The sequence below is a fragment of the Manis javanica genome, chromosome 6 (genome assembly GCF_040802235.1).
Source record: "Manis javanica isolate MJ-LG chromosome 6, MJ_LKY, whole genome shotgun sequence".
NCBI classification, from domain to species: Eukaryota; Metazoa; Chordata; class Mammalia; order Pholidota; family Manidae; genus Manis; species Manis javanica.
The window spans coordinates 75,833,751-75,850,687 of NC_133161.1; the positions used below are offsets into that span (position 1 = coordinate 75,833,751).

The following is a 16,937-nucleotide window of genomic DNA, read 5'->3' on the forward strand; positions in this document are numbered from 1 at the left end:
TTTTTGGAAATCAGAGCAACAAATACTGTGTTATGTTACTGTACTGTAAAGGCTTTTACAGTTTCCCAGAATGTAATCTCTCTCATCAAACCTCAAATAATTTTCTATTCCTGTCATCAAACTTCATAAGGAAGAAAAGAAGACAGAGTCCATATGAAGTAGGTCAGAACTCAATAGAAGAATTAAATGCCCCTTTATTTTTTTTCTTTTTAAAATAATATTTATTTGACCTTAGGTGGTAAAGTTATTATATCATGTATAAACAGAAAAGCTACAGAAAAATAGAAAACTATAGCCTGGAAGCAATAAAGCCTTGGTGAGAAAACATTTTCTCATAAATAAACTCTAATCAACATATCAACAAAGAGGCCAAAGTTAAAATTATTGCTTGCATAATAATATGAAGAATAACCATGAAAATGTCTTTTGAAGCCAATTGCCTGTTTTATTGTGTTTATTTATTCATTTATTTGTTACTTTCAGGTATATAGCATAGTGATATGATAAGTACATACATTACAGAATGCTCACCAATTAGGTATACTTACCAGCTGTCACCACAAAGTTATTACCATATTATTGACTGTATTCCTTGTGCTGTGCTTTTCATCCCCATTATTTGTTTATTTTATAATTGGAAGTTTGTACCTTTTCATTCCCTTCACCTATTTCACCTACTCCTCACTCTTCTCCCCTATGGCAACTACAGTTTGTTTTCTGTATTTATGAGTCTGTTTCCGTTTTCTTTCTTTGTTCATTTGTTGTTGTTTTTCTTAGTTTCTGCACATAAGTGAAATCATATGGTATTTGTCTTTTTCTACCTGGTGTATTTTACTTAGCATAACACCATCTAGATCCATCCATGCTGTCACAAATAGCAAGAGTTCTTCCTTATGGCTGAATAATATCCCATTGGGTATATATACACCACATCTTCTTTATCCCTTCATCTGTTGATGGACACTTAGGTTGCTTCCTTATGTTAGGTATTAGAAATAATGCAGCAATAAACATAGGGGTCCATGTATTTTTTTCAAATTAGTGTTTTTTCTTTGGATAAATACCCAGAAGTGGAATTACTAGGTCAGATCCTATTTCTGTTTTTAATTCTTTGAGGACCTTCTGTATTGTTTTCCATCATGGCTGTACCATTTTATGATCCCACCAACAGTGCATGAAGGTTCCGTTTTTCCCATATCCTCTGCAATACTTGTTATTTCTTGTCTTTTTGATAGTAGCCATTCTAAGGGTTGTGAGGTGACATCTCCTTGTGGTTTCATTTGCATTTTCCCTGATGATTAGTGATACGCAGCATGTTTTCATGTGACTGTTGGCCTTCTGTATGTGTTTGGAAAAATGTCTATTCAGGTCCTCTGCCTGTTTTTAAACTGGGTTATTTGGGGTTTTCCGGTGTTGATTTGTGTGAGGTTTTTTTAAATAAATATTTTTGATATTAACTCCTTATCAGATATAATTTTTTCTTTCTCTCTTTTTTTTTTTAGTTTCGCTATTCAAATTGGCTTGATAGGTTGTATATGTTGCTGGGGACTGTGGCTGCCATCATCCACGGAGCTGCACTCCCCCTCATGATGCTGGTTTTTGGAGACATGACAGATAGCTTTTCATATCCAGGAGATGCTGATGGTTCCCTAAACATGACTAATCCCAGTAAGTATTGTTTGTGGTACTAATTTTATTGGAGACTTGAAGGAAAATCAGTCACTTAGAGTGATGCTTGTGGAGCCCTGATCACATATGCACTAGTGTGTTCCGCACTGTGTCTGAGCTGTGGTTCATGTGCACAGTAAGTTTGAAGGGATATTGACAAGCACTAGAGTGCACAGTGGAAGTGCTGACAGAGATGCATAGAAAAAGAGTAAGTTCTGTGAGGTCGGAAATATGTGAGGAAGTTTCAAGGAAAGAGGTATGGGAGCCTAATCTTGACCTTGAACAAGTAAGAATCAGTTATGAGAGTCTCTGACATCGTGGATATGGGTGTCAGAGATGAGAGTCCAGGATGATTCTAAAGTTTTTAGCATGAGAACAAGATAAACTGGATGCAGTTGCCATCAGCTGAGATGAGGAAAGTGGAGATAGTAGGTTTAGGCAGTAAATACCAAACATTTAATTTTGAGTAACATCATAGTACGGGCTTTTTAGAAATAGATGCTGAAATGGAGAAATGGGGCCAAGAGAAGCTTTGTTTGTGTATTTTAGGATGGGAGAAATAAGAGCTTTTGCATATACTGATAGAAATGATCTAAGAGAGGAGAAAATGATGCGTTGAGAGAGGGGAAGAGATTTGCTTGAGTGATATCCTTGAGAAAGGTTGGGATCTACTGCTCAAGAGAAAATACCTACTTTAGATAGGAGCAGAGGTAGTTCATCCATAGTAACAGGTGGGAAGGGAGAGAATTTGAGTGCCAGTACCCACAGGTGAGTAGACAAAGAGGTAAGAATCTGTGTAAGTTTTCTTCTGATTACTTCAGTTTTCTCAGTGAAGTAGGAAACAAGACATTTGGCTCATAAAGAAAGGAGATCTAAAACAGTCCTCTAGGGGAGTGGGAGAGTGGATGGACTAGTGACCCAGTCTGGGTGTCGTACACAGTCTCTCACAGTCACCCCTGATTGAGGAAGAACTGGCTGAAAGCTCTGAGCCTCCAAGTCACCTGTGGTCAAGCACAGATTGATTTAAACTGAACGACCCAAAGGCATACCCTGGTGTATACTCAAGTGTAGAAATGTTGATAATGCCTGTTTGAGAATAAACACACTTGACACTACAGCTACCATGGAGCTTTTACAATGACCTTCACTTTTGGAAATGTAAGTTTCTGATGATTGCTATGGATCCTTTCCCCAGAACCATGCACATAAATATTCATACCAAAGGGGTATTTATGGATTCTCTGATACTTGTCCATGTGTCTTGGGAACTCCTTTGTGATCTTGAAGAGCATATTGTTTAGCCTGAGGCAGGAGTGCTTCAGTTCTGTGAATGCAGGTAATGAGTTGGGCCAGAAAAGTCTTATGCATTTATTATGTCCCTTCAAGGCATTCAAAAGCACCTGCCAAGAGACGTACCACCTTTGAATGAGCACCTTTCTTTTATGCCATTCATCAAAGGGCAGTTCCCAGCACTGTCCAAATTCACCAGTTCCTATGCATGCTATATTTGGCATTATTCTTTGGAGTTAGTTCCTTTACCACTTCACCGTGGGAGAATCAAACCTTTCAGTGTTCTCTGGTAGCTCAGCAGACCTCAGGTGTACATCTGTACCCATTCTGATCCTATCTACTTTTTTATGAAGTCCGGATGTGTACATTGATCTAAGTGTGTGGGGGGGGTGTTAACACTAATCATGTTGTGCACCTGCATGCACCATTCAAAGGGACAGGTGTTAAATTTATCTATATTAATAAGGAAATATTGGGCTATTAAAAAGACTGGAAGCTTGGCCCAGTCTGGGAAGAACAGACCATTAAATGGCTGCCTGAAGCTAACAGAACTGAGCTCTGATGGGCCACAGTAAAGTCAACTTGTGCTATGTTCACTGGTCTTTTTTTCAAACTGCCTTAGTAGTTGCATGCATTGTGTTTCCATTGTGATGTTAGTAGGCTCTTTTATAAGAAAACAGTTGATCTCTTTAAGTAGAAAGAAATCTTTCCTTGGCTTTACCTGGACCAACCATAGACATGTGAGATGAACAGTAATCTGATTTGGTTTTCTGATAGCATGCATTAGTTCCCAGATGACAGGCCAGCTTGTGGGGACTAGCTCCCTCCTAGGCCCATGTGTCTGCATATTGATTAGAGTCTCCCAGGCCAGATAATGGCTGCATTGTCATGTGCTTATAATTCAAACTTCATCATTATAGATATCTAGATCATATGGTTTCTCATTGGGGTTGTAGTTTCCATTGCATTTCTTGCCAATCCTTCTCACCAGCTCACTCTTCTAATTGTGGGAAAACTTAGAGAAATATTTGGAGGTTTGCCTCTGGATAGAGAGCAAGTTCTGGAATTGGATTCCCTAGCACTAAAACCCCACCTTTACCACTTTTGGTTTTGGGGTTTGGAGAATTTCTTCATCCTTTAATTTCCTTTTCTATAAAATAGCTGGATAACAATATAATTTACTTCATGAAGTGATTATGAGAATTAAATGGATTCATCATTTAAGGCTCACGGACCAGGGCTGAGTCATAAAAAGTACTTAACAAATGTCAATTATTATTAAGAAGAAACACATGCTTCCATATTCCTCACAAATGCACCCATGTAACTTGCGGTGATGGTATGGTTCCTTACATCATTTCATCTTCAGAGAGCTTTGTCATCCTACCTCTGGTTGTTGAAAGCTTGGGACAAACCCCAAGCTCCTCATTACCTATTATACATGTGGATAATTGCCCCTCAGCAGCATTGCCTTAGTAACTGGCAACTACTGGCCATGCCTTTAACGGAAGGCAGGGGGTCCTCGAACTGTATAGTGCATTGGCCAAATCTGGCCAGCTGCCTCTTTTTGTACTGTTTGTGACCTAAAAATAGTTCTAACATTTTTAAATCTTTGGGAAAAAAAAAGATTTCTACTTTGTGACACACAAAAATTATAAAATTAAAATTTCAGTTATATAAATAAAGTTTTAATGGAACACAGTTATGCCCATCATTTGCATATAACCTATGACTGGCTTCTCACCACAGTGGTGCAGTAGAGTAGTTGTGACAGAGACCATATGGGTACACAAAGCCTAAAATATTTACCATCTGACCCTTCACAGAAAAAGTTGCTTATCTCTGAGGTGGGGTGTTGAGTTTGGATCTATTATCTTTAATTAATCCATCACTGAATTTGTATTAAGCATTCTATGTGCCAGGCACAGTACATATCCTAAGTATTCATTCCCAATCCCCAAGAAATTTAGTATAGTAGGAGGAATGGACAAGTGAACTAACAAATACAGCTGAATATGATTGATTTTATGATAGAGATACACAAAATGCCTGGGAAAGGAGACAAAGGGCAGCTGAATTCTATATATAGGAATCATGAGAGGCTTCCAGAATTGGTGAGGACCAAGTGTGGTCAGCAGAGTACCTTTCATGTGCACAAAATAAACATGTTCTGTGTAACAAGTGAAACCATTTTTAAGTAAATACTTAAAAAAAAAAAAGTTAATACCCTTCTCACCACTATTTCTCATTATCACTCCCCTGTTAGATACCCTTCCACATATTTTCAAAGGCAGAATGCTACCTATGATGCAATTCTTAGTCCAGTATGCTCAGTTATCTTTCACTAGCCTGCTTTTCCACAGATTCAGGCTTCCAAATCTTCTAGATGGGGAGGTAACAGAGAGAGAGAGCACCAGAAGTTTTCATGCTGGTTCTAGAAATGACAGCAGAGAAGCTCTGTGTTGCTTCTGGAAGGACAACCAACCTACTGCATTTCTGGGGCCCCAGATACTCTGACCTTTCTTCTTCCCCTTCCCCAGATAGAACCTTAATTACCTCTGAGGATCCACTAGGTACTAGTGCCTGCTTGTTGGACAAGACATATTCCGTGCATAGGGAGACTTGGATTTGCTAAGGCTTTTAAAAGCCAGAGTTTTATACTAAAAGTAGGATTTAACTCAACAGCTCTAAAAATTTTGAATAGATCCTTCTCTGCTGCTGCAAACAGATCCCTCATGAGTTTTCTGTTCTTCTGATGTCCTGATTATATGTCACCATTTGTCTTAACCTTTTTGTTGTGGATCTTATTTCCTGACACCTTTCTCCCATCTAATTCAATAGTATTGTTAGCATTTTCCTTTGCCTTAAAATTGTTGATTCCGGTCCTGCCACACCACTTTTGTGAACAAAGCTTAACCATTGCTGAATCTCTGTAATATTTCATGAATTGTCATGTTCCTCATGAGACTGATGACTCTCTGGAAATTAGCCTAGGTAATGTGATTGTGACTTTAGACATGTTGTGTCAAACATGACATGTTGGTACAAGTGTAATTGACATCCAGGCAGTTGAAGAAATGAGACGGAATTTGGCATACTGAATAGGACTAGAGATTGTCAATATTTAAGTGGAAGGGATGTTAAATCTCTGGATAGGATATGGAGGAAAGTAAAAGTATTGGAGGAAAGATTCAATTGTGTACAATAAGCTAAGGAGCATTTAATATGTGCAGGGCACATAGTGCTCTACATAGATTAACTCCTTTACCCCTTTCCTGCCTGTGAGGTTGATACTGATATCATGTATACTTTCCAGATTGGGAAATTGGGGCCCAGAGTGTTAAGTAAATAAAAAAAAAATGGTGGCATGAGAAGTGAGGCAGAAACCTCATCCGAAAACTACATATCACACGAAAATACAGCAAATACAACTAATTGTGAAAGAGTGACTGGAAACAAGACTGCAACAGATGGCCTACATCTGGGGAAAAGAGAAGACCTCTCAGAAAAGGATAAAGTAGTAAAGTTGCAATCCCATGGAACCGAAGCCCTCCCCTCACCCCAGCTCACCAGTGGGAGGAAGAGAAATGGAGAGGGGAGGGAGTAGAAGCCCAGGGGAGGGAGCTAAACACCCACCCCTGGAGATGTGCTCCAGGAGCATGAACTCACATGGTGCTCTGGAGATTACTGGGGTTGGAAAGCAGACAGGCTGAATACTTGGAGAGACTGAGATTCCAGCCACTTGTTGAGAACAGTTACCCACAACAGGCTGCTCCAGGGCAAAAGAAAGGCAGGCACTTTGAAAGACTTCCCAATAGCAAGAGGGCTGCTAAAAGGACAAGGATTACATAGAGCTTGCTGCTCAGGAGAAAGGACAGGTGGACAAAATTGGCACACTCAGCCAAGAAGGTTGGGAACTTTCAGGAGCTTCAGGTGCTTCATCCCACTGGCTGACATTGAAGTGCAGAGGCCTTCCATTGCGATAAGCAGCCTTCCACTCCTTCCTCCTGGGTTCCCAAACCTGCTGCCCATGCCACTGCATCAGGCCAGCCAGAGGGCAGCCCCACCTATGGCAGCTATAATGGTGCAACACAGAGGCCCCTCCATGCATGCTCGGCCAGCTGGCCTGGGAAGCAGAGGCAGGCACTGCAGTTGGGAAGCAGGAAAGAGCTCTTTCCTCCTTTCAGGCACTTGTGCCCGGTGCCTGCAACCCCTGTCATTGCTCCAAGTGCTGGGCAGCTCCACAGAGTAGAGCTTCTGGGCACTAGAGGGTGCTGCCTTCATGAAGTTATTATTCCATAGTAATCATTAGAAATATGAAATGGCAGAAGAATCTTGTACAAACCAAAATCCCTGAAACACCAGAAAGAGGGCTAAGTAAACTGAAATCACAATCTTCCTGATAAAGATTTCAAAATAAAAATCATAAACATGCTCATGGAGCAACAGAAAAATATTCAAGACTGCAGGGAGAACTTCAAGAAAGAGATAGAAACTGAAAAATACAGTGTCTGAAATGAAACATACAATGGAGGGATATAAAAGCAGATTAGATGAGGTAGAAGAGACAGTAAATGAAATAGATATTAGAGAACAGGACTACAAAGAAGCTGGGGCACAGACAGAAAAAAGCATCTCTAAGAATGAAAGAATAATAACAACTGTGCAGCCAATCCAAACACAACAATATTAGCATTTTAGGGACATCATACGAAGAAGAGAGAGAAAAAGGGATAGAAAATCTCTTTCAGGAAATAATTGCGGAAAACTTCCCTAACCTGGGGAAGGAAATAGTCTTTCAAGCCTTGGAGGGGCAGATCTCCCAACTCAAGGGACTAAAGGAAGACAACACTAAGACATGTAATAATTAAAATCGCAAAAATCAAGAACAAGGGCAGAGTATTAAAAGCAGCCAGAGAGAGAAAAAAGATCACATACAAAGGAAAACCTATCAGGTTATCAGCAGACTTCTCACCACACGCCTTACAGGCCAGAAGGGAGTGGCATGATATATTTAATTCAATGAAACAGGAGGGCCTTAGGCCAAGAATGTTCTACCCATCAAGATTGTCATTTAAATTTGAAGCAGAGATTAAATAATTTCCAGATAATCAAAGTTGAGGGAATTTACTTCCCACAAACCATCTCTACAGTGTGTTTTAAAGGAACTTCTCTAGATGGACATGCTCCTAAGGCTAAATGGGAGAAATCAGAGAAAATAAAACCACAGTAAAGGAAGTAAACCAGTTAATTACTAAGTACATGCAAAATTAAATCAACTACCCACCAAGTCAGTCATGGGATACACAAAGAGTACAGAATATGATAGCTAATATATAAAGAATGGAGGAGGAAGAAAAATAAGGGAGGAAAAAAAACCCTTCATTTAGTGTTTGAAATAGCATAATAAGCAAATTAAGTTAGACTGTTAGATAGTAAAGAAGCTGTCCTTGAACCTTTGGTAACCACAGATCTAAAGCCTGCAATGGCAATAAGTATATACCTATCGATAATCACCCTAAATATAAATGGACTAAATGCACCAATCAAAATACAAGAGTGGCAGATTGGATAAAAAAATAAGATCCATCTATATGCTGCCTACAAGAGACTCACTTCAAACCCAGAGACATACACAGACTAAAGGTGAAGGAATCGAAAAATATATTTCATGCAAATAATAGGGAGAAAAAAGCAGGAGTTGCAGTACTTGTATCAAACAAAATAGACTTCAAAACAAAGAAAGTAACAAGAGACAAAGAAGGAGATTACATAGATGTCAGTACAAAAACAGGATATAACCATTTAAAATATTTATGCATCCAACATAGGAGCACCTGAAATGTGAAACAAATACTAACAGAATTAAAGTGGGAAAGAGAATGCAATGAATTCATTTTAGGAGACTTCAGCATACCACTCACACCAAGGGACAGATCAAACAGGCAGAAAATAAGAAAGGAGACAGAGGCACTGAAAAACACATTAGAACAGATGGACCTAACAGATATCTACAGAACACTCCACCCAAAAGCAGCAGGATACACATTGCTCTCAAGTGCATATGGAACATTTTCAAGAGTAGATCATATACTAGGCCACAAAAAGAGCCTCACTAAATTCAGAAAGTTGAAATTGTATCAACCAGCTAGTCAGACCACAAAGGTATGAAAGTAGAAATAAATTATGCAAAGAGAAAAAAAGCCCACAAACACATGGTGGCTTAACAACATGCTCCTAAATAATCAATGGATCAATGACCAAATAAAAAGAGAGATCAAGCAATATATGGAGACAAATGACAACAGTAATTCAACACTGCAAAATTGTGGGACACAGAGAAGGCAGTGCTAATAGAGAAGTGTATTGCAGTACAGGCTTACCTCAAAAAAGAAGAACAATCCCAAATATTCCAGGGATGCACAGATGGAACAATATTTGAAAATCCATCAACATCATACACCACATCAACAAAAAGTCTAAACTCACAATGAATCAAACTAGAAAAAGAAGAACAAATGAGGCCCACAGTCAGTAAAAGGAGGGACATAATAAAGATCAGGGCAGAAATAAATAAAATTGAGAAGAATAAAACAATAGAAAGAATCAAAGAAACCAGGAGGTGTGTCTTTGAGAAAATTAACAAAATAGATAAACCCCTAGCCAGATTGCCAAGAAAAAAAGAGAGTACACACATAAACACAATCAGAAATGAGAAGGGAAAAATCACTATGGACACCACAGAAATACAAAGAATTATTAGAGAATACTGTGAAAAATTATATGCTAACAAATTGCATAACCTAGGAGAAATGTACAACTTTCTAGAAAAATATTTCCAAGTATGACCCAGGAAGAAACAGAAAATCTGAACAGACCAATTACCAGCAATGAAATTGAATTGTTAATAAAAAATACTACCTATGAACAAAACCCCTGAACCAGATGGCTTCAACACTGAATTTTATCAAACATTTAGAGAAGATTTAATACCCATCCTCCTTAAAGTCCAGAAAGTGGAAGAGGAGGGAACACTTCTAAACTCATTCAGTGAGGCCAGCATCACGCTAATACCAAAACCAGACAAAGACAGCACAGAAAATTACAGACCAATATCCCTGATGAACATACATGCAAAAATATTCAAGAAAGTATTAGCAAACTGAATTCAGAAATACATGAAAAAAGATCATCCATCATAATCAAGTAGGATTTATTCCAGGGACGCAAGAATGGAACAATATTTCAAAATCCATCAACATCATATACCACATCAACAAAAAGGACAAAAATTGCATTATCATGTTCAGAGATGCTGAAAAAGCTTTTAGCAAAATTCAACATCCATTCATGATAAAAACTCTCAACAAAATGTGTATAGTGGGCAAGTAGCTCAACATAATAAAGGTCATATATGACAAACTCACAGCCAACATCATACTTAACAGTGAGAAGCTGAAAGATTTTCCTTTAATATCAGGAACAAGACAAGGATGTCCACTTTCCCCACTTTTATTCAACGTAGTTCTGGAGGTCCTAGCCATGGCAATCAGACACACAAAGAAATAAAAGCCATTTCCATTGTTAAGGAAGAAGTTAAACTGTCCTTGTTTACAGATGACATTATATTTTACATAAAAAACCCTAAAGAATATACCCCAAAACTACTATAATTAATAACTGAATTCAACAAAGTTGCCGGATACAAAATTAATATACAGAAAATTGTGGCATTCTTATATACTTACAACGAACTAGCAGAAAGATAAATCAGGAAAATAATTCCATTTACAATTGTATCAAAAAGCATAAGGTATCTAGGAATAAGCCTAACCAAGGAGGTGAAAGACATATACCCTGAAAACTATAAGGGCGCTCATGAGTGAAATTAAAGAACACACATGGAAATACATCCCATGATCATGGATGGGAAGAATTAATATTATCAAAATGGCCATCCTGCCTAAAGCAATCTACAGATTCAGTGCATTCTCTTTCAAAATAGTGTCAGCATTCTTCAACAAAGTAGAACAAATAGTGCTAAAATTCATGTGGAATCACAAAAGAACCCGAATAGCCAAAGCAATCCTGAGAAGGAAGAATAAAGCTGAGGGGGTTGCGCTTGCCAACTTCAAGCTCTACTACAAAACCACAGTAATCAAGACAATTTGGTAATGGCACAAGAACAGACCCATAGATTAATGTAACAGACTAGAGAGCCCAGATATGAACCTACACATATATGGTCAATTAATATATGATAAAGGAGCCTTGGATATAGAATGCGGAAATGACAGCCTCTTCAACAATTGGTGTTGGCAAAACTGGACAGCTACATGTAAGAGAATGAAACTGGATTATTGCCTAATTCCATATATAAAAGAAAACTCGAAATGGAGCAAAGACCTGAATGTCAGTCATGACACCATAAAACTCTTAGAAGAAAATATAGGCAAATATCTCTTGACTATAAACATGATCAACTTTTTCCTGAACTCATCTCCTTGGGCAAGAGAAACAAAAGCAAAAATGAATAAATGGGACTACATGAAGCTAAAAACTTCTGTACAGCAAAGGACACCATCAGTGGAACAAAAAGACATCCTACAGTATTGGAATATGTATTTGTAAATGACTTCTGACAAGGGGTTAACATCCAAAATATATAAAGAACTAACACATCTCCACACCCAAAAAAGCAAAAAACCCAATTAAAAAATGGGTGGAGAATATGAACAGACACTTCTCCAAAGAAGAAATTCAGATGACCAACAGGCACATGAAAAGATGCTCCACATGACTAATTATCAGGGAAATGTAAATTAAAACCACAATGAGATACCACCTCACACTAGTTAGTATGGCCAACATCCAAAATACTAGGAACAACCAATCCTGGCAAGGATGTGGAGAAAGAGAACCCTTGTACACTGTTGGTGAGAATGTAAATTATGTCATCCATTTCGGAAAGCAATATGGAGGTTCCTTAAAAAACTGAAAATATAAATACCATTTGACCCAGGAATTCCATTCCTAGGAATTTACCCTATGAATGCAGGACTCCAGTTTCAAAAAGACATATGCACCCGTATGTTTATTGCAGCACTATTTACAATAGCCAAGAAATGGAAGCAACCTAAGTGTTCATCAGTAGATGAATGGATAAAGAAGATGTGGTACATATACGCAATGGAATATTATTCAGCCATAAGAAGAAAACAGATCCTACCATTTGCAACAACATGGACGGAGCTGGAGGATATTATGCTCCGTGAAATAAGCCAAGCAGAGAAAGACAAATACCAAATGATTGCACACATTTGTGGAGTATGTGAATCAAACAATAGAGCAAAACTGCGGAACAAAACAGCAGCAGACTCACAGACCCCAAGAAAGGGACAAATAGTTATCGTAGGGGAAGGTATATGGGTAGGGCAGGAGAAGGGGATTAAGGGTCATTATGATTAGCACACATAATGTAGAGGAGTCACGGGGAATACAGTATAGCACGGAGAAGACAAGTGGTGACTCTAGAGCATTTAGTATGGTTATGGACAGTGACTGCAGTGGCGTGAGGGTGTAACTTGATAACATGGGTGAATGTAGTAACCACAATGTTTCTCATGTGAAACTTCATAAGATTGTATATCAATGATACCTTAATAAAGAATAAATAGAACTACAGCAATTCAGATCAATAGGAGAAAATTGGAAATAATAATTTATTTTTATATGATTTCTACTTTCATTGTCTGAATCTTTTGAGGAACTTGGAAACTTTGTAAAATGTGAATTCTCAAAATATCTGTATTTCATGTATATGAAATATATACATCTCCCCTTATGAACTGTGAGTATATAAATTGTGTGTAGATCTTGAATGCATGGTTCAAGAGCTTGGTGTTGTAAACAAAGAAAACCTGTCATCTGTGTCCTCAAGACCTGTCCTATGAGTATGCTCCCAACTATTGACAATATATTTAAAAGTATATTGTTTATTATGGGAGTTTATTTTTTAAATTTGAATTAAAACTTAAAATAGGACTAGTTTTTCTAAAATAATAGTGTAGTATAGCCATTTTGGTCATTACTGGGGGAATGCTTACATTTGGGGGAAACCAAAATGTAAATTAGTTATGTAATATCTGCATTCTATTCTAAATAGCAAAAAATAAAGTAGGCAAAACCTGGCCTATTTTAGATGTTTAAGAAATAGGATCAATAAATGAAAGACTGGATCATAGAATTTTATTGGTGCTAAAGATCCTAGAAATTATCTGGCCCAAACCCATAGTTTTAAAGAGATAGAAACAAACACCCAGGAAATGGAAACAATGTGGTGGCGATGAAACTGTGTGCTAGTGGCAGAGCTGAGTTCCTGGACCAGGAATCCTGTCTTTTAGTTTGGTTATTTTTCCACTCTACTAGAGGTTTCAAACTCTGCCTAAATGTAGCAAACAGTTTTTTACTTATTCTTTTTTCTCCCTACGATGCTGTCCTGTAGATTTGCTTACTGGTGTGTCAGGTAGGTCAGCCAGCACAAGGCACCGCTCCAGGCTAAAGGTCTGAATGTAGCACAGGACACTGTGTCTCCTGAGGCGTCTGTCACCTGCTGTGAGCCCAGCCACACTAAGTGGCAAGCTCTAGCCTGGGCACATGCCAGAGGGATTGGCCTTCTAGGCAAGAGGCCCAGGTTTCTCTTGCTTGTGGTCGGTGAAACATCCTTTCTGCACAAGGTGACTAGAAAAATTTGGAATTACAGTATTCTTGAGCTAGAACAGAACTTGTGGATCATTTGACTTAGTGGTTTGCTAATTCTTTAATCAGAGAATCCTCCTGTGTAAGCAATACGTGTCACAGAAGCTTACAGATTAAACAGCTCAAAGGGCAGCTTCCTTGGTGGCAAGTGGTGGAGGGGCACTTGGAGCCAGGCTCTCTGCCCGTTGTCTGCTCTCCTACCCAGTGGTGGCTGTGGTGAGGTCACGACATGTAGCCTACTGCATATAGCCCCAGGTGCAGCCGTGCTCAGAGCCTGCCTCACCACTTCCCAACTCAACCTCCTAACTCCTCTCTGCGCTCCTACTTCTGCCTGCCTGTATCCAGTTCTCCACATACTGTCAGAGTGAACTTTACAGAGCCAGGTCCCATCTCGCAGTGGTTTTCCATAGCATGGAATAGAGAGATTGCTTACACTGGCCACCTGCTGCGCATCAGCCTCAGTATTTATTACCTACTCAGTACATCCCACCCATACTGACCTCCTTTCTCTTCTGTGAACGCTCCAATCCTCTTCTCGGCTTGGGGCTGTGCAGAACTTGCCACACCTTTTTATATTGGCTTATCATTCACTTGTCAGACCTTTTGTCCCCAGCCCTTCTCAAGGTTACCTGTATCTTGCTGTTTTATTTACTTATGAGTTATTACTCTAAAATTATCTTGTTAATTTATTGGCTTACCTGTTTATTACAAGCTTCTCAAATGGGATAGAATACAGGAAAAAAAGGAAGTTCCTGGAAAAAACTGCCTTAGTTTAGCACTGGTACCCTGTCACATGGGGTTTGGGTTTCAAAGTGAAAGGATTTCCTGCTTGCATTTAAATCCCATGAGATTAGGGGAAAAAAATGGCTCACTCTCATTTTAGGTTGTATCCCATTGACTAGAAAGCACCTGGCACAAAGGCTGTGTGGAAGAGAGTTTGAAAACTACCATTATAATACAATCTCAATTTACCAGTTGGGAAATCATAAATGTATTTGTCACATCTCTTTATTCTGTTCTTCTATTTAGTAAGTAACATAACTGAACATACTAAGGTATTTGGGCTAGGTAAAAATGTGGTCCCTAATTGGAATGGAACCTTTGGTCATGGCAGAGGGCACTGTGTAGTTGTGAGTTTCTTTGCAGTGTTGCTTGGAAAGTAAGGTGGTAGCTCCCTGTAAACCTTTTACTAGGTGAGACATTTATATAGAAAATGGGAGGATGGGATGGAACATTTTCATAAATGGTCTGGATGTGTGCTGGTTTTGGAAAAGGCTGGACTAGAGCAGACAGAGCAGGCTGTGCCCTGAAGATGCAAGAGTAGATAAGACATAGTCCAGTTCTTAGGAGCTCACACCAATGGGAATGGGAGGAGGAGATAAATACAAATCATCATATTTCTGTTCTAGCATTGATTTAGTAAACTAAATCATGGGTCCATTACTGGAATTCTGTGAAGAGGTAAGTCACTCTCTGGGAGTAAGCCACTTGAGAGGAGGCCATATTCGAGCTCTGTCATGGAGGAGTCTTTTCCAGGAGAAAAATTATGGTGAAAGGCATTCCAGGTAGAGAGAGAAGAATTAATAAAGATTTGGAGGAAAGAGCTGTCATCATTTCTCTATTGCATCCATTCTCTACATGGAAAATATTCTTTAGTCTACCAGGGCGGAGCTTAGTCTCATGAAATTTAAGCAAAGTTGTCATGCTCAGTTTCCTCTCCAGTCTCCAAGGTCAGAGGCTTCAGGAACATGAAAGCCTGAAAAAAACTTCACCACTCTTCTTTTACGCTGTGACAGTAGCCCCCTTCAGGCAGGAGTACATGGCGTCCTGGTCCTGGAATGAGGAGAAAGGTGTGGGAGTAAAGAAAACATTTGGGACAATGACTGGTTGATGTTTCAAAAATGTTATCTTACCACGCGTATGTTGTGGCAAGATTGCAAAGGCACTAATAAGGCATATTATGGTTCTTGGACTTTATCCTTTACACAGTGGGCTGTCACTGAAGGTTATTAACAGAAGCAATGTGATGATACTTTTGTTTCTAAAGGTAAATTCTCATATTGGTATGAAGACCTGATTTAAGTAGAATGACTGGTTAGGAGGCTCTTAGAATAGATGTAAGAAAAGATGGGGACCTGAACTCCATCATTGACCGTGAGGAAGGAGAGGATTTGAATAGCTCCAGTATGGATACGGGAGTCACTAGAGCTGAGAGAGGGGCTGAGGTCACCCTTGGAGTGTGCATGGAATTCTGGGAGACAAAGGCATGTGGAGGGGTTGGAGTGGGGGCATGAGGAACTAGCAGGGGAGACTAAAAGGGATCAGAGTGGTGGAAAAAATGGGAGAATGAGGTTCTGGAAGCCTAAAGAGGAGAAAATGGTCAAGCGACAAGTATTTTATTAAAATCAAAGCTACACTTAAATGTTTGACTTTCCTGTACTGATTATTTGGCTGATAATGTTACGGAGCTCAGAGAGTTTCTGGCTCTTTCCACTGATAAACAATATTAATTTTTGGATACTATTTAAATATTCTTTAAAAAGTTACTGGGCTATATGATCTTTAAGGTTATTTCAGTTTGAGAGTTGATTGTGTGAAAGCATACCTAAGGATACGAATTTCATGAGAGGCTTATAGAGGAGGGAAAAATCACTGGCCAGAGAGCTTCTAATTAATAATAGTTGATTGGAAGAAAAGTGATTGGAGGGACCCTAAAGAACATAACATCTTTATCTCATTCATGGTCAGTAGAGATCAGAGGACTCGCATGCTCCATTTTTATTGGCACTTCGGCACTACTGAAGCACAAATAAAAACTACTTGGTGCTAGCATTGGTTTCTGATGACTGGAAGTATATATGTATAGGAGCCCATATAGGAAACTATATGTATATGGAGTCCATATACATAAAGGAATCCATTTTGACTTTGAACATGCTTTTTTCTTTCTGAACTGTATAGAAATGGTGGTAGACCCAGAAGCCACCATTGCCAAAAACATGTGTGAAATTCTGTTGGTCCCTCATCTCTAGAATTGAGAAAACTGGTTACATAGGAATGAATAGACAACAGATCTTTAAACTTGAAAATCTGTCTGCATACAGTAGTAACAGACACTAGTGACAATACTATTTAGATACATTTTCTAGTTTGATAAGCTGGAAAATCCCTAATGAGACATCTTCTAAGACTGATAAGGAGAAAAATCTCTACCCAGCTGT

The 16,937-nt window shown here is 38.8% G+C and overlaps 1 protein-coding gene across 2 annotated transcripts in view; it reads left to right on the forward strand.

Annotated features, from left to right (window-relative positions):
• The window catches only part of ABCB1 (ATP binding cassette subfamily B member 1), a 232,398-nt gene that overhangs the window by 145,196 nt on the left and 70,265 nt on the right, over positions 1-16,937 (forward strand). For both annotated transcript variants that reach the window (XM_073238890.1, XM_036990690.2), the window contains exon 4: positions 1,503-1,668. In XM_073238890.1, the coding sequence (XP_073094991.1) occupies positions 1,503-1,668 (166 nt within the window). The remainder of the gene's footprint in view (positions 1-1,502; positions 1,669-16,937) is intronic.